Source organism: Notechis scutatus, chromosome 1 (assembly GCF_049901735.1).
Source record: "Notechis scutatus isolate UNSWTSFEM ecotype Mainland chromosome 1, rNotScu1.2, whole genome shotgun sequence".
In the NCBI taxonomy this organism is placed as follows: Eukaryota; Metazoa; Chordata; class Lepidosauria; order Squamata; family Elapidae; genus Notechis; species Notechis scutatus.
Window position 1 is genome coordinate 56,946,047 of NC_142009.1, and position 20,083 is coordinate 56,966,129.

The 20,083-nt window shown below is 37.2% G+C and overlaps 1 protein-coding gene across 3 annotated transcripts in view; it reads left to right on the forward strand.

Annotated features, from left to right (window-relative positions):
* The window catches only part of GALNT14 (polypeptide N-acetylgalactosaminyltransferase 14), a 306,041-nt gene that overhangs the window by 230,884 nt on the left and 55,074 nt on the right, over positions 1–20,083 (forward strand). For all 3 annotated transcript variants that reach the window (XM_026681830.2, XM_087965206.1, XM_087965199.1), the window contains 3 exons: positions 2,813–2,880; positions 3,207–3,272; positions 16,534–16,655. In XM_026681830.2, coding sequence (XP_026537615.1) covers positions 2,813–2,880; positions 3,207–3,272; positions 16,534–16,655 — 256 coding nt within the window. The remainder of the gene's footprint in view (positions 1–2,812; positions 2,881–3,206; positions 3,273–16,533; positions 16,656–20,083) is intronic.

Sequence of the window (20,083 nt, forward strand, 5' to 3'; positions counted from 1 at the left end):
AACAGTTTTTTCCCGAAAGCCATCACTCTGCTAAACAAATAATTCCCTCAACACTGTTCAACTATTTACAAAGTGTACACTACTATTACTGTTAATCTTCTCATCACTCCTTATCACCCATCCCCTCCCACTTGTGATTGTAGGACTGTAACTTTGTTGCTTGTATCCTTACGATTTATATTGACTGTTTCCTAGTATGATTTGATTGTTGATTGTACCCTATGACTATCATTAAGTGTTGTACGTTATGATTCTTGATTCTTAACGAATGTACCTTTTCTTTATGTATACTGAGAGTATTTACACCAAGACAAGTTCCTTGTGTGTCCAATCACACTTGGCCAATAAAGTATTCTATTCTATTCTATTCTATTCTATTCTATTCTATTCTATTCTATTCTATTCTATTCTATTCTATTCTATACTATACTATACTATACTATTCTCCACTTATGACTATAACTGTGTTGCTTGTATCTTTACAATTTATATTGGTTTATTTGTTTCCTAGTATGATTTGATTGCTCATTAGTAACCTATGACTATCACTAATTGTTGTATCTTATGATTTGTGATGAATGTATTTTATTTTGTCTTTATGTACACTTAGAACATATGCACCAAAGACAAATTCCTTGTGTGTCCGGCGACACTTGGCCAATAAAGAATTATATTCTCTTCTAACCAGCATCTTGATTTATGCCAATTGACAAGTAGAGCATGGAACCTTGGTATGACATGCAGCAATACATTTCAGAGCAGGATAACTCCAAGGAGTTTTAAGGGCGGCACCATGTACAGCACATTGCAATAGTTCATTCTAGAGGTGACTAGGGTTTGAATGACTATCCAAGGGTTCTCCAATCCATGAACAGGCACAGCTGGTACATAGCTGCAGAGTTCTTCACATAAGAGCTGTGAGACAGCTGTATACCTGTCTTGAATGGGGAAATGCAACCCTTTTTCAAGATGGTTGGCAAAGATGGAAACTCTGTCACATAAGGGGGCCCATATATCCACAGCCACTTGGTCTTGTTGGGATTTAGTCTCAATCTGTTCCTTCCCATTCATAGTGACATAGCCAACAGAGGCAAGACTTCAACAGTAGTAGTTACACATTTTAGGAACGAGATATATAAGTGAGCATCATCCGCATACTGATGATAGCAGACCCTGAACTGACAGTTTCATTTTTTCTTGAATAGGGGATACCTCTCCCCATCAACATAGATTGGAAGTGACCACAGAGGAAGGAGAACTACCACAACACAGTGCTGCCCACTCCCAATTGCTGCAGGCTGTCCAGAAGGATTTTATGGCTGATGGTATCAAGCATCCTTCAGCTCAACTTTCCTTCTGCCATATGTTTATTCCAACATATATCCTTTATAACTTCCCCAATTCTGTATAAAAGGCATGACCTCATAGTAACATACCTGGTGTCATATTTCTTAGGTAATAGCCTATTAGATTAGACTCAGATATTATGTTATCTTGAAATCAATTTAAATGGGGAACTCAGGATTAAATTCAGGTTAAAACAAGATGGCTTCCATTTTATTTTAATTTTATAGTTGTTTAATTCATATATGAATTCACAGATGTATAAATTCAAACAATGAAATTTTCCTGGAAGCATTAATCAGTATTATTAATCAATATAATCCTTCAAACCAATTACATTGATTTTTTTAAAAAATAGAAGGATTTGGGTTGTAGTTGAAGCTTTTTTTTAGAGTTAATGGCAATCATTTTCTGTCTCATATTTCATTAGTAACTTGCAGTTTATATTCCCAGATAGTGAATAATTTGTTTACATTTCATAAAGAAGCTATCTTCAAAACAACACTCATATGATACATTTATTTTAAATGCTTGGGCAATCCCATTAGCTTAAAGAAACCAGACTCAGTGTAAATTAGCATGTAATTTAAGTATTCACAATGACTGTAGCCAACTTATAATTGAAGACTGTCTACAAAAATTAGCTTTCCACAGAAATTGCTTGTCTCTTGTTCCAACTAGTTACATAGGTCATTCTTTAAATAACAATATTTTTATAAAACCTTCCAGATATCTTTCTTTTCTTTTGGTAGTGACAACTAATGGAATAGAAATATCATTGTTGATCACTGAGTTGATAGTTTACAATAACATGGTTTTTACAAACCTTGACCATGTTTGCTTATATTCTTTTGTAAAATGTTGTTGATCTTATTACCCAGAAATGCAAACTTGACTTCATGGTTCCATGAGCAGGCATTCCTTTTTATTTATGAGGAGCTTCAGACTATAAAGCAGTATGGCTTTGAAGCATGGCTACCATGCTTCAGCTTAGCTTTTTAATTGATGTAACACAAGCAGTGGCTATGGTAATTTGAGGGAGTCTTGCACTGCAGTTATTATAATTGCAGCCTATCATGGGGATTCTATTTTGTTTCTAAAACACTTACCATTTAAATTGGATCCTGGATGAAATAGTTCAGGAACACCTGGCTCATACTTTGCACTACTAAGCAGTGAACCCTCTGGATTACGTGCAGCTCCCAGGGACTCTCAGAAACACTGTTGGCACTGAAGGTTGGAAAATATAACTGAAGTTGCAAAATATTAATGATCAGAAGGAATAATTAGATCAATTTTATTTAAGTAATATAACTTTAAAAAACTCTCACTTTTTGCAAGTGTTTCATCCCTCTCCCTCAACTTCATTGTTACCTATCCAAGCGAAATGTATTCTGAGCATGATTTTTTCCCCAGTTTTGTTTTTCTGTTGAAAATCCATTGGGTATTTTCTTTTATGATCCCTTAGTGTGCTGAACCGAACCCCAGTGTACCTGGTCCATGAAATCCTATTAGTAGATGACTTCAGCGATGATCGTAAGTGAACTTGAAAACCAGAGGGGTTGAGAAGGAGGGAGAGAGGGAACTGTGTGTCTGTGTGTGCATGTACTGGTGCACAGTCTCAACCTTTGTGAGACTGAAAACTTGATCCTGGAAAAGAGGAGATTTTCCTATGTATTATGATTCCCCATTGTTCCTTAATATCATAATGGACACATACCCTTTTCTATTCTGCCACTAGGAGTTAAGTGTACACTGACAAAGTTCTTAACACTCACTTTCTGACCTCTTGATTGTGTGAAAGTTTTGAAAGATGAAAAGAAACAGTCAGATAACATTGCACTCTGTTTGTGTTTCCAAAGCGGATGATTGCCGTTTGCTGATCAAGCTCCCCAAAGTGAAATGTCTGCGCAACAGTAGAAGAGAAGGTAAGCATTTGGGGGCCAAGCACACTGAAGGAGCATAAAGAAAAAAGAAAAACAAAATGAAAGATTTACAGGATAGGGAAAATAAAGTGCAATGACTATCCTAAATACTCTTTTACAATTGATGTGCATACATTTTATGCTTGTAATCTACTAAGGTGGAGCTTTCTGTGAATGAAAATGAAAGTAGTATCAATGAAAGAAGATGAGACAATTATTTGGAACATATGTCATGGAGATTTTGTCATCCCCATGTCTGCCTGTGTGTCTGCATGTATGTACATGTAATTGTGTTCTCTAAATTATTTTCATACTTTAAAGCAGGGGTCCTCAACCCCCTGTCCATGGACAGGCACCAGTCCGTGGCATGCCAGAAACAGGGCTGTGCAAACAAGCGAAAGCCCATCTGCAGGATGCAGGCCACATTTTAAACCACGGCCCTTCTGGTCTATGGAAAAAATTCTGTCCAAGGAACTGGTCCCTGGTGCCCAAAAGGTTGGGGGGCTACTGTTTTAAAGAACAAAACAATCGGTGCGTTTTTCTTCAAAATAAAGCTCAAATCTGTTCAGTCAAGTTTCCTTTAGTAAATGTAACCAGGACTGCAGCATTCTATAATTTGTAATTAATGATACATTTGAAAATTGTGAACTCCATTACATTTTAGATCCCTTTTTTATTCATCAGTATTTTACTCTTGGTGTTGTTGTTTTTACTTTATTTCTTTTACATCCTATGTCTAAAATGCCTCATTTAAAAATGACTTCAACATTGATGGGTTATTGAGTTCAGGATCAGGGCGAACACTTAAAGGACTTCACTTAAGCATGACATATACACTTTTTCACATTAACCTCTATGACTGGTACTTTTTGCAATAAGTAACGTCTTTGCAAGAGAAATGGATAGCTTTTCCTGAACTGAGATAAATGCACCATGAAGTCATTCCTGTTTCTGACATGTGCATAAAGTAAGGTATAATTCAAATTGAATTAATACTCATTTGCCTGATATAAATTTGGCCAGTCCAAATGCTGCCCATGGAGTTGACATAAAGGTAGAAGGGATGTTTTTCAAAAACCAGCCACTCAGCGGAATGCTTGTTGTATCAAAATGGTCCAATAGCTGTAATAACTTTTTAAAATGATCTGTCACTGCTTAATAATTGGTATTAATAAAGTAACAATTATTTGCAATTTCACGCATTAAATTTTACTTGTGCATTTAAGTTTGCTTTTTTAAAACCATCCTGGAAGTTCATTGAAGGGCATGCATAATTTTTATTAAATAAGTATTCAGGGTAAAGATGTGGGTGAAAGCATTGTGGAGAAACAATACTTGGCAGCGACAGAGCCCCTGTCATTAAAATTCTTTCCAGCAACTGTGTCAGGTGGGACAGTTGAGAAGACACAAAGTGTGGGTTTATAGCTGTCAATTAAGGCTTTGCAAAAGCCCTCTTCAGACAGCATGTTCCTCTGTAGAATTTGATCTGCTGACCCTTCCCCTCTCTGGATTAGACACATCACTCTGTACAGCTGCACAAGGTGATTGTTACCAGCTTGTAGCCTTCCTGTAGTATATACCTAAATTTTACCTATACCTATACCTTAAAGAAGACTGAGCGCAAAGTTGCTTTCCCAGATTAAATGCTGACAGGGTAAATTGGAAGGCATATGGCTCACCCACAGGGAATATATTTTGAGCTGCTGCTGCTGCTGCTGCTTCTCCTCCTCCTTCTCCTCCTCCTTCTCCTCCTCTTCCTCCTCCCATCTTGGAGGAGAAAATATTTTTACTACACATCTTGCTGCAAGTGAACTTTACACTTGAACTTTGCAGTGGCTCAAATCTCAGTCATTAGCTAGATCAGTACAGGTAGTCTTAACTTATAACAATTAAGCCCAAAATTCCTGTGCTAAGTGAGACAGTAAAATAAATTTTGCCCCATTTTACAACCTTCTTGCCACAGTTATGACTGCAGTGAATCGCTACAGTTGTTAAGTTAGTAACACAATTGTTCAGTGAATCTGGCTTCCCCATTGACTTTGCTTATCAGAGGTTGCCAAAGGGGATCACATGACCCTGGGACCCTGCAACCATGATAAATATGATTCAGTTGCCAGGCATCTGCATCTAATCATGTGACCATGGGGATGCCACAATGGTCATAAGTCACTTTTTTCAGTGGCGTTGTAACTTTGAACAGTCACTAAATTAAGTTGTAAGTCAAAAACTACCTGTATTTTTCAATCTCAGTGAACACTTAGATGTGTGGACTTCTATTCTCAATATTCCCCCTCTAGCATTCTTCTCCAGAATTGTGAAAATCCCATTTGACTAGAATTTTGCCCAACTGACCTATTTGATAAGGTGGTCCAGAAACAGTATTTAGCAATTTGCGTATTCCTTTCTTTCCATATAGGAGGAGGCTACCTCACTGTGTATGGAGGCTCTTTGAGAAATTAACAATTCTGATTTTCTGCACTTCTGAACCATATCATCTTGTATATCAATGGAAAGTAAAGCATGGCAATTGAACTATTATTGTTGGTGGGATATGGAAATCTGTCCTTTCCTCTCTTTCTTTCCAACCCAGCAACACAGAGGAAGATAAAAACAGAAATCTGAGTGTACCCAGTCATGGGAAGAATGCCGAAACATATTTATTTTTCACGCTACTTACTTTTCTTTCTGGGCAGGAACAGAAACATCTGACTCACAAATCATTCCTCTCCTTGGTGTGTCTTTATCTTTCTCTTCCAACTGATGCCTTTTCAGGAAAATAACTCAGGAAGGAAAACAAATCAGAAAAGAAATAACTTGTATATACATACTATTCTGGTTGTATGGATACTGCTTTGATACCCCTTCCCATATTTGAGATATCAAAAGAAGACCAAGATCTCATGAAGGAGCCCTGGCGGCATCTTAGCAGAGCACTACTTTCCTCCGAATCTGAAAGTTGTATAAAAACTCCCACTTGAACAACCTGCTTGTATTCTTGGGCTCTCATAATTCCTTAGTGCTATTGCATCTCCTGTAGTATACTATATGTATGTTTGTGTTAAAACCTGTAAATTGGAGGGAGCAGTATTATAGTAAAAGTCCTGTCTGTTTTCTATATATGGATATTCAGTAACATGCCTATTAGGTCCGAGATGGCATTTATTCAGTATCCATTCTGTGCTTTTTGTTAAAAGCAGAATTGGACAATGGTGGAATGAAAAATAATATTTTTCTTATAAAGGTAAAGATTTCCCCTGTCCAGTTGTGCCCAACTCTAGGAGGCAGTGCTCATCTGTGTTTCTTAGCCGAGGGAGTATCCAAAGACATTTCTGTGCTCATATGGCCAGCATGACTATACACCAAGACACATAGCCTCACTGTTACCTTCCCACTGAAGTTGTGCCTATTTATCTATTTGCATTTGCATGCTTTCGAACTGCTAGGTTGGCAGGAGCTGGGGCAAGTAACAGGAGCAAATCCCATTGCACAGCATTCAGGTCTTGAATCCGGCCTGGCAGCTTTCCAGCTGAAAAGCTAAGCATTTCTAACCGCTGAGCCATTGTGCCTATCCCATTTTCTTTATGTTCTACGGTAATTGTCTCTGCCATCCCTCTTCCCACTTCAGAAATTAAAAGGATGAAAATAGCTATTTCCAGTGTTTGAAAGTCCATTTCTAATTGGGAAACACAATTGATTTTCCCTTTACTGTTTCCTGCTTTATTAACTTACTACTGAAAATAGTTGCCAAGCAAGCATCCTTGAAACAAACAGTGACATTTATAGTCATTTCTTTTAAATAAGTAATTTATGATATTAGTTAAGGGAAACTTATTTGATACTGTAAGGTTGTTTTTAATTGACAAATTAAAATCACTTACATGCTCAAGAAGTAAATGTGTTTTAAAGTATAATTTGTAAACTTTCTGATTTTTTCATAGAATATTTATTACTTGCCTACTTGGAATTTCTTTCAATACTTTTGGAAATTCAATATTGTTCATTAAAGTATTATTTTGTAGGTTAGTGTAATATAAAATCAACAATTAGCAATACCAAATTCTGCAAATCTAGGCAACTTTACATCAAGAATTGGAACATTTCTAAAACAAACCCAGCGCTGTCACTTAAAGATCATTTGATGGATCACTTACAGTAATTCCCTTTTTACAACCCTGTAAATCCCTTAATTTGGTATCATCTGATAACTCTCAAGTCACACAGTTCCTCAAGGCCAGCCTTCCTGAAGTTGATACCATCCAAATGTATTGAATTATATTTTGATTATCCTCAGAATGTTTCTGAATTATTATTTTAGCTGTGAAACCAATTACCCCGAGGAAACCAAAAATTGTTCTGTGTCACTTGTAGTCTTTAATTTCCATGGCCTTTCTTAACTCTTCTTGTACTGTTCAAATCCTTTCTTTTTCTTTCCACTTTTTCTCGATTAAAAGATACCAACACACATTAATTTAACCTCAGGTTTACTTTACTCAAGAGTAAGAAGGATTGGGTAGATTGTTCTTCCCTTCTAGTCCATTTAAAGCTATGGTGACATTTGCATTGCAACTGCTTAATTGTCTTCCTACAAAGGTTCTATTTTTGTCCTTATTCTTGGAATGTCTGACTATTTTAAAAATCAGTTATGATGGTGCCTTTATGCTTATTTCATTGTTTGAGGCAATACAACTTACTGCTCCTGCATGGGTACCCAAAGGAGAAGATCAAAATCTGCAAGGTGGCAGATTTTCAAGAAGCTGACACCTGTGATTTAGCCTAACACATTTCACACAACCATGGTTTATTTAACTCTTGTTTACTATGTACAATACAATTGGTTACATTTATGTACCATGCAAAACTAAACCAATCATGTTTTAGCAAAAAGAAAAAGTTCAGTATATGACTTCCCTTAGTTGTAATGCTTTAACTTTGATGCTCCTGGGTGTGTTGGGATTAAAATTTCCTGAATTCCCAGTCAGTATGGGAATTTTAATTCCAACATATTTGAGGGCCAAAGTTGAGAAATTTCTCTGGAATGAATGGAATATTATGTGATTCTTCTATTAATATATACATTGGTCTCTCTTCTTAGTTGGAAAATGAGAATCAGACAAAAAAGATCTCCAAGTCTTTTCTTTTACAAGTTGTTTGTTCTAACAAACCAAAGGACAGTGCTCATGATGTTTCTCTTGAATTCTAAAATTTTAAAATACATTTAAATTGTATTTTAAACATTTAAGCTCTTTATTGCTACAATAGGGTTTTACAATAGGGCTGTAAAGAAACAGGGCTGATATCTAAAGTAGGCTAACATCTGTATTTCATTCCTCCCCAAACCACAGTTTAAATTGATATATTTTAACTTTGGTTTACATGGGAAAAAAATAAAAGTGTTTACTAAGTGAATCAAGGATCTTAAGTAGGAGCCAGCAGTGTGCTGCAGCTGTCAAAAAAAGCCAACACAGTTGATTTCCGGTTTGTCGGCTTTGCGAGCGGTAGGGATTCGAGAAGCTGCGCGATCCCTGCCGCGCTAGCCGCTTTTGGGGCTCCGATCCGAAAGGGTGCGGAGCAAGGCTGCCCTGCAGGGGCAGCTGAAGGTAGGGGGGATCCGGAAAAGGGTTTGGGGGTGTTGCAGACCCCCTCCCTGGCCGGCAGAACCTCCTTTTACCAAGACGGCGTAGCGGCGGTCCGTAATGGCCGCCACAAAGAAGCCGGCAGCTGGGCAAGTATGCGCAGGAGGAAGAGGAGAAAGTTTTTAAAAGTGAAAGTCTTCTTGGTCGATCCAGGACTCTGAGATATATTTAATTTAATTCCTGGAAGTGATGGCTTTTTGGATGATTCTTTCCACAAGAGAAAGTAAGCGGCAATTCTGAGGTGCTGAAAGGAAAGTTTACTCTCCCTTCCGATGGAATTAACAAATGGATATTGAGAAACCTGTCTTTTTTTCAGGTAAAACTAGCTTTATGGGATAAGTCGGAAGGGAGAGGACAAAAAATATATTTATCTGGTTGGATTTTGTTGGAGGAGATGCCTTAAGGATTTGGAGACAGAAATAAAATTTTAATAAGGCTTCAAAACACAGATTTGGATTTTCTTTTTTCCTTTGTCTGATACTACCCCTGGAAGAGAAAGGGGAAACTTTGGCTTGGCTTGGATTGTGAGGATTGTGGACTTTGGGATTGTCTTACTTTTCTTTTGGAATATTTTGGTTGGAGTAAGAAGAAAGAGGGAAAAAAGAAAAGAAAAGATTTATAATGGCTTTCTCCTTTGAGGAACTGAGGGATGAATATGAGCAAACAAAAGCAGCCTGTAAAGATGGTATGGAAAAAGCTTTCCTATTTTTAGAAATGGCGCTGGTTAACTATGAACAGACAATGCGACAGATGGAACAACAACAAGAAGAAGACGAAGACACCATCTTTAATGAATCCCAAAATTTATCTAAGAAAGAAGGAAGGAAGAAAGCGAGGAAAATGAAGGACTTAAGATCTAAAAAAACATTTAAGAAAGAAAAAAATATGATGCAAAATAAATACAATGATAGCAAACAAGAGAAAAAGGGAATACAACAGAGAAGGGATGCCAGCAAGACAGAGGTTAGAAGAAGGGGGTAGGAAGATCTGGTGGGGGAAGAAAGAAAGGGGAAAGGCGGAGAAAAGCCACAAAGTTTTAAAATTGGATGGGAAAAGAGGAATCTTTTTTAGGGATAAAGGGTAAAGTATAAATTTTCTTAAAAAAGATTTTGCAAGGTACATAAGATGGTATTGTAACATTTGTATTAGAAATAGAAAATTAGAATGGCTTAAGAGTTAATAAGAAATTAAAATGTTGAAATGTTTAATAATGATTGATTTTTAAAATGTAATAAAATATTGAAGGGGAAGGCAATGAGAATGCTATAAGATTTATTATTTAGATTTATTATTTAACTACGTATTTAGGAGGATACTATGTATTTAAACATTTTTGATTTATTACTCTGTTTTTATTGTTATTAAAAGTAAAAATTAATAGATAGAATGTACCAAGCAGAATCAGATTGGGTATTAGGTGTTATTTTAAATGTTAATCTAATATTTAGGGAGAGGATAGAAAGGCATCATACTCTGATTAGTGATTTCAGGAGAAATTCTTCTTTTTTTCATTATAAGGAATGAGATAGAGGGATAATAAAGGATGGGCAAAAGATACAAATATAATGATTTAAATTAAGATGGATTGAATAAGATAGAATTATGAAGAGTGAAATGTGTGGAGAAGTATATATAGAAGATATAGAATGGTAAACAAAATAGGTAATGATCTGTAAGATGAGCATGAATATAATTAAAGCCCATATAAAGAGAGGTACCAGGGGCCAAGTTACTTTACTAAAAGATTTTTTATATGTTTGTTTGTGTTTGTTTATGTTTTTTGAGAAGTATTGGTGAACCTTTTAGAAACACAGAAAGAGAATGACGATAATTAAGTCAGAAAGAAATAGATGAAATAATAATAGTGAAATTGGACAAGAGTAAAGAGAAGTAAAGAGAAATTGGACAAGAGATGTTTTTATGCTCATATGGAAATGGTTTAAAATAGAATTGTATTGTATAAGATAAGGTTTTATCTGACTTGTAAAATTTATAATGGAAAAAGGTTCAAATATGTAATGGTTGATGATGATTTGTTTGTTTCTGAAATTAATAAAACTTGCTTAAAAAAAAAAGCCAACACAGTTATAGGCTGCATTAATAGAGGGCTAGAATCAATATGACATGAAGTTTGAGCTGCAGGGCACAGTGGTTAGTGTTAGAGTGCAGTACTGCAGGTTACTTCATATATATATGTTGTGGCCCCGATTCCTGAGCCTATGCTGTCAGAGGAAGAGGACCTGGAAGATGAGGAGGAGGAATTGGGAATGTCTTCCTCCCCAGGACCTTCCTCTCTGGCAATGCCTTCCTCCCCAGGACCTTCCTCCCTGATAATGCCTCAGGTTCCATCAGACAACCGAGAGGAACACCCTGAGATTAATCAGGAGGAAGGCATATCGGAGCAGCCCCTGACAGTGAGTAAAGAGGAAGAGTGTTGGCTCGATCCTAAGCAGCATCGTAGAGAGAAACGTGAGCAGCAACGTAGGAGGCCTGGGAGGGTCAGAGAATGAGCTGAGTCATTGAGGCACACCCCACAGGATAAAAGTGGGTGTGTTTTCTCCTGAAACTTTGTACGGGACAAAGTTTAACCTTACTTCAGATTTTCTTTCTGGACTGCCTTGTGATTTTCTGTGAGTAAAATTTTATTTACTATCAGTTCGGACTTGGCAGGCAGGACGTGTTGGAATGCCAAGAATATTATCAGTTCCAAAGAATTAACTCCGTGAAGTCCGAGAAGCACAGAGCTGAAGACAGAAGCCTGAAGATGATGAATGAGACTTCATCGAAACGTTGCCTAGATACTTCCAATCTTACGCGGGAGAAAACCCAATAACCAAAGATCCACATACAAATACCATTAGAACCTCAGAAAACATACATATACATATACATATACATATACATATACATATACATATACATATACATATACACACACACACACACACACACACACACACACACACACACACACACACACACACACACACACAAATATATATATATATATATATATATATATATATATATATATATATATAATGTTGTGACTCCGAGACTTGAACCTGGTCAGTCAGCAGATGTAGGCTCGAGTGATGAAGAAGATCTGGCATTGAGATTCGAGCCTGCATTATTGAGTGACTTAGAGGGTAGTCAGGAAGAGGGGGAGGAGTTGGCTCTGAGAGTTGAGCCTGCTTTACTGGAGGTTTCGGAGTCCTCTCCCTCCCTGATTACACCTCAGCTGTTAACAGATAATCGGGAGAACGTGCCAGAGGTTTCGAGCGATGACGACACGGACGGATGTTGGCTTGATGCTAGGACTAGAAGAAAATTGAAACGTCAATCTCAATTTGAAAAGAAGCGTCAAGCCAGTGATTAATTAGTGAGACTGACACCCCCCCCTCAGGGGATATAAAGGAGCGTACTAGCTCGTAATCTTTGTTGGAAGCAAAGCAAGGTGATATTATTTAAATTGGGTGAAAAACGGGATTTACAAAAAATAATTCAGGTCATTGTGGGAAAGGAATAGTCACTTCCATTTCCCAAAAGCTATTATCCATATGTTTGACCTTTGAGATAGTCCAGACAAGACACACAAACACTAATTCTATCTTTATTGTAAAGTTACATTGGAAGATTGAACATATTTCTCTCCCCCTTTCATTTTACTCTTCAGAAAACTAGGGAGAGTGCCTTCTAAAATATTTCCCACTCTGTCTCTCCTGTGGGCTGGGACATCTTTAACTTGCCAGTTGTCCATTCTGTGGCTCTCTCTCTCTTGTCCCTCAAGGTCATTCCAGCCTACATATAAAAATATAAAGGAACACATAAAAGAACTAATATTAATCAAGACTGTTTTATGGAACAGAATGTATAGTCACTCCACTTAAATCCAGACTTCCTCAAACCAATAATATTTGGTTGCCTAATACAATTAAAACCATGTCTGAACTTACACTTTACCTCTTGATGGCTGTATTCATACAAGTGAGATTCTAACTTCACATTAACAGAACTCAATTCTTAATGCTACAAATGATGCCACAACATTCATATTACAGCGTATTGTGATGGCTTTGTTGACCCAACAAGACAATGACCACTTAATCTTTTGCTGTGTGGGTCCAACTAAGAAATATATTCTAGGTGTAATTTTGTTAAGAAAACAGGAGAAACAGGATGAAGCAAATCCATATGGAGAAATCCAAGGTGTAAAATGAAAGTTTTGCTTTGTAAAGCATGTCATTTCCTGTACCATTTCTTTAATTAAACAAACCTCCTGAGCACCATGAAAGCAACTTCCTTGGAAATTTGTTTAGCCACTGGAACTCTACAATTGCACAATGAGACTATTAGGCTCCAGTAAAGCTTTGAGGTATTCAAAGTAGCAAACTGAAGACAGTATGACTATGTAAACGAAGTAGGTGTTCTGTGTGCCTTGTATGTTTTATGAGGATTGTCTGGGAATACACAAGGAAAGCTATTGTATATAGACAGACAGCAAACCCCACATTCACACTGATGATACTACATAGTTGGATAATGAAATGTCTTCAAGCCAACAACCAAACTCAGACAGTACTGAGGTCTCAACCCTGAACTATAGACATTCTTTTCTATTGAAACAAATATTGCAAAATCAAGTGATTTAATTAAAATTCCCATTCAGTATAAAAATGATATACCTTTCTCCTTATGATAACTTAGTAACACCCATCAAACTTAAGAATAAAAAGGAACCTGGGAAGAAGGCGGAGCCTCCTCGCTGACAGACCGTAGATCGCGACTCTCTGCGGCTATGGTCCATGCTCTTTTGTTGGAGAGCCCCGATCATTACGATTAGGGGCTGAAGATGCCTTGGAGGGGCGGCGGAGTAAGGGGAAGCCACAAGCCAGGTTGAGGGGAGCCGCATCTCTCCTCCTGGGCTTGGTCTTTTTCCCCCCGAAGACGACTGCAGTGGTGGTTTAAAATGGCCACCCCGAAGAGGAGGACTCAGCTGGATTAAGCTTTGTGCAGGAGGGAAGAAAGAGGTGGATAACATCTGAACCGGGACAACTGGGCAATACAACTAAACAAAAGTACCCCGGGATTAAGGTAACATGGAATTTTTAAGAAAAGAAAAGTGAGCGGCGAAATTACAAAGGGACAGGAAAAAAAATAAGAAAATATTTTTGACAGCTAAGTGGGGCTTCAAACCGGGAAAGGAAGAAGCCGGAACTAAAGATTTAACTAAATTGGACTAAAATATTTTGGCAATAAACAGGCATAAAATAAAGCTGGATTTAAGATTGTCAAACAATAATAATAATAATAAAGTTTACAAATTGGAGACTGGACTGGACTGGGCTGGAATATTGAGGTTCGAAAAACCCTAAACAAAAAAATAGGGGGGAAAAGTGAAGACTTTGTATAATGGAGAGTGCCACCTTTTGACAAAAACTTGAGCTCAAACAAAAGGGAAAGCATCCTGTTTCTGAATGAACTTGTGTGGATATAACACTAAAGAAATATTGAAACAAAGTAAGAATCTTAAAAAGTGAAAGCAGAACCAGAATAAAGAAAAAAGCAAGGAAAGACTGACTGTGGGATTGATTGATGTTTTTGGTGTAGACCCTGGGCTGGAATAATTGAGAACTTTAGAAAATTGAAAGAAGAAAGAAGGAAAGTAAAAGTGTTTTTTTGTGGACTTTAACGATCATAAAATACAAGAGTATGTAATGATGATATCTCTTCGGGAATTAAAAATGGAACTTAAAAATATGAGAGAATTACTACAAGAAAGAGACGAATCACTTTGCTCTGTGTTGGAAAAAATGGAAATTATGATTGAAGAACAAGAAGAAAGAGCTTCAGAGGAGGAGGAGTCGACTCAAGGAGAAGACATTTTAAATAGACAACACAAAGAACACTACAAAGAAGTGGGGAAAGAAGGAAGGTTAAAAAGTTGAGATTTAAGAAGGCAATCAAAAGGAGGAATACCTGTGAAGTTGGGAAAGGCAGAAAGACCCAGCAGAAAAGGGGAAAGGAAGTTATTAAGAAAGAGAGGGATATAAACTGGAATGAGAAAAGATATGTGGAAAAGAGGGGGACGAGAAACAGTAAGAAACAGGTGCATGAAATAAAGAAATATGGAAATAGTAAAACATTGAAAAGAAATTGTTTTTTTCAGAGATAGTGGTTGATGAATTAAAAGGGATTCTGCAGGGTGACAAGGGGTAATAAGAATACTTCTGCAATTAAAAATATTTAGAAAATAGGGTAATATAGATACTGATAACTTTTATTAAAAATTAAGGGGGGAAATATGCTGCGGAATCCAAATGAAAAGATGTAATGATTATTATTGTAACTTCTTAAAAATAATGGTTTATTGGGAATCAAGATGAGGGAATAAAGGTATATTTTAATCATTGAGGTGTCACACTCAAAGCAGTAAAAGGGGAGAAACCTGTACGTGTTTTTTTTCTTTAGTGTTAAAATTTGTATTAATCTAGAATTTATAAAAAGAATGTGTAATGGAAAGGAAAATAAATATTAAAGGATTATATTTGAAATAATTGAAATGAAACAAAAAGATGTTTCGATTGAGATTAATGAAAGAGGCTAGAATTAATGTGTTTGTTTCTGTCCTTACTGAAAATTTGGAATGGAAAAGGTAATAATAGAATTAAGTATGCATATATGAATGTATAATTGCTTTCATATTTTTATGTAAAGATGATGACCCAGAAATATGTTGTCCACTAAAAAGAGATTTTTGTTTTTAATGTGAAAAATTGAATAAAATTTGTTTAAAAAAAAGAATAAAAAGGAACCTTTTATCTTATCCCTGTTGATTATAAGTTGGCCTCAATGTATTATTCATGTAATATTATAATTTCTTCATCATCCCCAATTACTGATTTATTAATTAATATTTATATCTTGTTGCCATGTTCTTCCAATGTTCTGCCATATTAGAATTGTTGCAAAAGATAAATTTAGCTCTCCATTAATGAAAAACAAAGTGCATCAGAAAATTCCTGTAATTGAGGGAAGCAATTGCAGGCTGGGAATTTGTGTTTGTTATTTGTTTCTGCAATACAAATTGTATTTGCTGTTTGTTTTTGAAGCAATTTGCCTTTGCAGATTAATTTACAGGAAGCTGTAGTTAGGGAAGTGATCCCATCCCGGTTAAGAAGTATTTATGTTTATCCTTAGATTTTTCTTAAGAAAGTCTGAAAACCTTGTTTTAAACTGTATTTTAGGCAAAAAAGGGGGATTGTTCTAGTTACATGATATTACCTTACTCTTCAGAGCCAGCGTTTTGGCATCTTGTCTTCCCTTTGCAGAAGCAATGGAAAGAATTATATACATGCAGACGGTTTTAATGATCATACTTTCTTTTTTTTGCCCAAGACAAACTTTTTGTTTGGGCCACTGATCTTGCAATGCAGAAAAGTAACTGGGCTGAGACATCTTAAAAATGGCATATCATTTTTAAGTCCATAAAGGTAGCACAACATGAGTTGATTAGGCAAGGCTAAAAATGAGTTAAGTTGAAGAATCTGTGTGCTTGTTTAGCAACTAAAGTCTTGCTTAGAAATTTGCATCAGCCAGACCTATGTTTGAGTTCATGTCCGCTGTTACAGGTTTGATCCGATCCCGCATTCGAGGAGCAGATGTGGCCCAGGCAGGGGTTCTTACCTTTCTAGACAGTCACTGTGAAGTGAACAAGGACTGGCTGCTCCCTCTTTTGGAGAGGATCAAAGAGGTAAGTGAGCCACTTAGTTGCATTGTCTCGGATCAGAGATAATAGCATGTATCAGCATGGCTCCTGTAAGCCTTTTAGTTAGGGAACTCACTGGGAAAATCCATGGAAAGATAGCCCATCAACTTAACTTTTACCAGAAATAACATCACTATTACAAATCTAATGCCAGTTCAGACTAGCTCAGGACTGTTCTCTAACTAGGAGCAGTCCTCTGGCTTTTAGCAAAGAAAAAAATTGCCCATCATTTACTATCTCACTGTTTATATGGAAATAGCAGCGATTTTCTTTCTCAACATGTATTTCTCTAACAAGCTATGGTTTCTCCTGAAGAATGCTGTCCACTGAGCCTTTTGTCTGAATGTAAACAAGGCTGCCATTCAACTTCAGACACAAGACACCAAATACATACTAAAGCCCCAAATTCTTAGGTTTGAGTATGAAGTGGGAAACCTTTTTTAATCCTCAATACATATTGAAATTTGGGGAGGGGGGTCCCCTGAAAAATGAGATATTTACAGTTATAAATAACACCTCAAGCTTCTTCGTCTTATTGGCCAGAAAACTTTTCCTTGTTGTTTTTCTGAACTCACAGAAATATAAGTTCTTAAATGAGCTTCAAAAGGACAACCGAACCCACTGGTCCTGATTCCAGGAACACAAGGGTTTTCGCATAACAGGGCCAGAAGTGGAAGATACTTTTGCCAAGTTAGCAAAGAATGGTCCCTTAGGAATGCAAATTAAGTTAACAGAGACCAAAGGCTCTTGTCAGACCTACTGAATGTTACAAGGGGAATAGGTGGGCATGGCTCCAGTCAAGTTTTTAATTAGGCCTATGATCAGTTCCCAGTGCTGAATGATTTAAGGGAGTGATGGTTCTTTGAATAAAGACTGCATTTAATTTCATGCAAATTAAGCTGTAGTAAATTGATTTAATGGAAATTAAACCCTGCTGACAAAGGCATTTTCCCCCCAATAAAAATATTAAACTAATGTTACTGCCATTCTTAGTGGGGTGTTCGTTTCTCTGTCACCCTTTCTGTATAGAGAAGTGCTCTGTGATATTTGTCTCCAACTAGGGGACAAGTATCCATATACCATCAACATAATCTCAAAAATATTCCCTTTGTTAATTATTTTTCAGCAAGTCTGTTAGGGATTCTTGGGCACTTCTAATTTTATTTGCATTCCCAAGGGACAAACCCTCCTTTGTACACTCCATATTTAGTCAGCTTTCTAATCTACTGCCATCTTTCTAGGGTTGATCTTAACCTTGTTTTAGCTCTTCCAGAGCACAATAGCCTCCAAGCACCAGGTCAAACCTACATTGTATCTCCTGAGTATCATTCACATTTTGGTGCTAGTTCACCCTGTGCTGGTGAATGACTTTTTGTAGATGCTAAACTGAAGGGAGAAACAGCTCAGGCACACCAGAATGCCTGAGGACAGGGGTCTCCAACCTTGGCAACTTGAAGCCAAAACTTCAACACCCAGAATTCCCCAGCCAGCTTTGCTTCAAGTTGCCAAGGTTGGAGACCCCTACCTAAGGACATAGCCTCTCTACTAACTAGACCCTGAGAACATAGCCTTTCTAGTCTAGGTCTATTCACTGAAGAGGGAGGAGAACCACTTCAAAACAGTTCCTCCCACCTCTGGCCTTACAGCGGCCTCAGAAGGAAACTATGGTTGATGGTATTGAAGGAGGCTGAGAGATACAACACTGTAGAATCAGGGAAGGTGAATTCTCCATCCTAGTCCCACCAGTGATGATCAACCTAAGCAACCAATGATTATCCCATACCCAGGTCTGAATCCCACATGAAAGGATACAGACAATCTGGAACTGCAGCTCTATAATTTTCTTAACCTTCTGTGTGAACAAAAGATTGGTAGGTAGTAAATAATAGTCCAAGATAGTGATCGTTTCTTGAGGAGAGGCTTTTTCCAAGGCAGAGATAAAGAGCCTATTATTCAAAGATGATTTCACCTTTGCCCAAACTCAGCCTTCCATCATTTCCCTGCCAGCTTACACTAGCAAGATAGGGCAGGGGATATGGCTTATGTGTGACAAAGCTGTTAGCACAAAGCATTTCCTCGGGATCCACAGGCTCATACCAATCCCAAATAACATGACAACAAGAGGCTTTTTTCACCTCAGCTGGATTTGGCCAACTGGTGTCAAGCTCCATACAGATGTGAGAAATGTTATCAAATTATTTGCAGTGGCCAGCAGCCCCTTTTTCAGTTTGGCATTTCCTAGCATGGTCTAGGGAATATTAAACAAAGCTAGTGGGCATCTATCTACCGATGCAATCAAAGCAAACAATTCACAGATCTTACCACTACAGTGTAAGCTTAAGCATGAGCTCTTATTCATGCCACATCACATTCATTCTTTATTTTATGCCCTTGTTGCTCCAGACATCTGTTCTGCTGCTGCTTCTCCCAGAGCTCCTCAGTTGATAGGATTGCGGCTAAGAGAGTTGAGAGTGAGAGACACCTGACAGAAGGAAAACACTCTCATTTCTGTTTTCTTAATACCACCCAGTTCCAATGTGTTCTGTAGAAAATCAGCCATTTTGCTGGCAAATTTCAGTCGTATGATCTTCACATGCTGGGGGAAAGTGGCTTCATGGTGTGAATAGTATGGCTCTATTTTGAAACAAGATAACAGTTTAATTTTCTTCTTTCTGTGTTTTCTCCTTCTTTCATCCTCATTGGTCCTCCTTTTCTTCATCTCTCTCTGTCTGAGTGATGATGGTGCCTTTCTTGTATGGGATATTTGATGAGATGCAGCCAGCAGGATGGCAGTTCTAGCACTAGGGAATGTAGTTCAGGCTCACAGCTGTTATAGATGAATGTGGATACTATATGCGGCAATGCCATAGAAAATTCATTATAAGACTTTAACTGCGCCATCTTAATGAAACAGAAAAACAAAATGTCACTTCTATTAACTTTGCATATTTACAAATTTTTCATTTCTCATTTTTTTTTAAAAAAAGAAATAATCTAAATTAAAGTTGTAAATAGAGTGATTGCTTGTGCTTTTAGCAGCATTAATTTGAAATCTGCTTCTTGAATTAATGGCTCTCATTGATGGACCCAGGATATTGTTGGGTTTTTGTTTTTTTTTTGAGATTCTTTTTACCTTACCTTTATTATTTTAATAAATTACAAATATGCATATACCAAATATACCTAATACTCCTCCCTCTTCCTATTTTTTCCCACAACAACCACCATCCTGTGAGGTAAATTTGGCTGAGAGAGAGTGATTGGCCAAAGTCACCCGAGTGGCTTTAATGCCTAAAATAATGCTAGAATTCCCAGTCTCCTGGTTTCCAGCCCAGTGTCTTATGTCTAAAAACTGGGGACAGACAATCTCCAGGATCCCTTCAGGAGCAACAGGACCATCAGAATGAGCATCA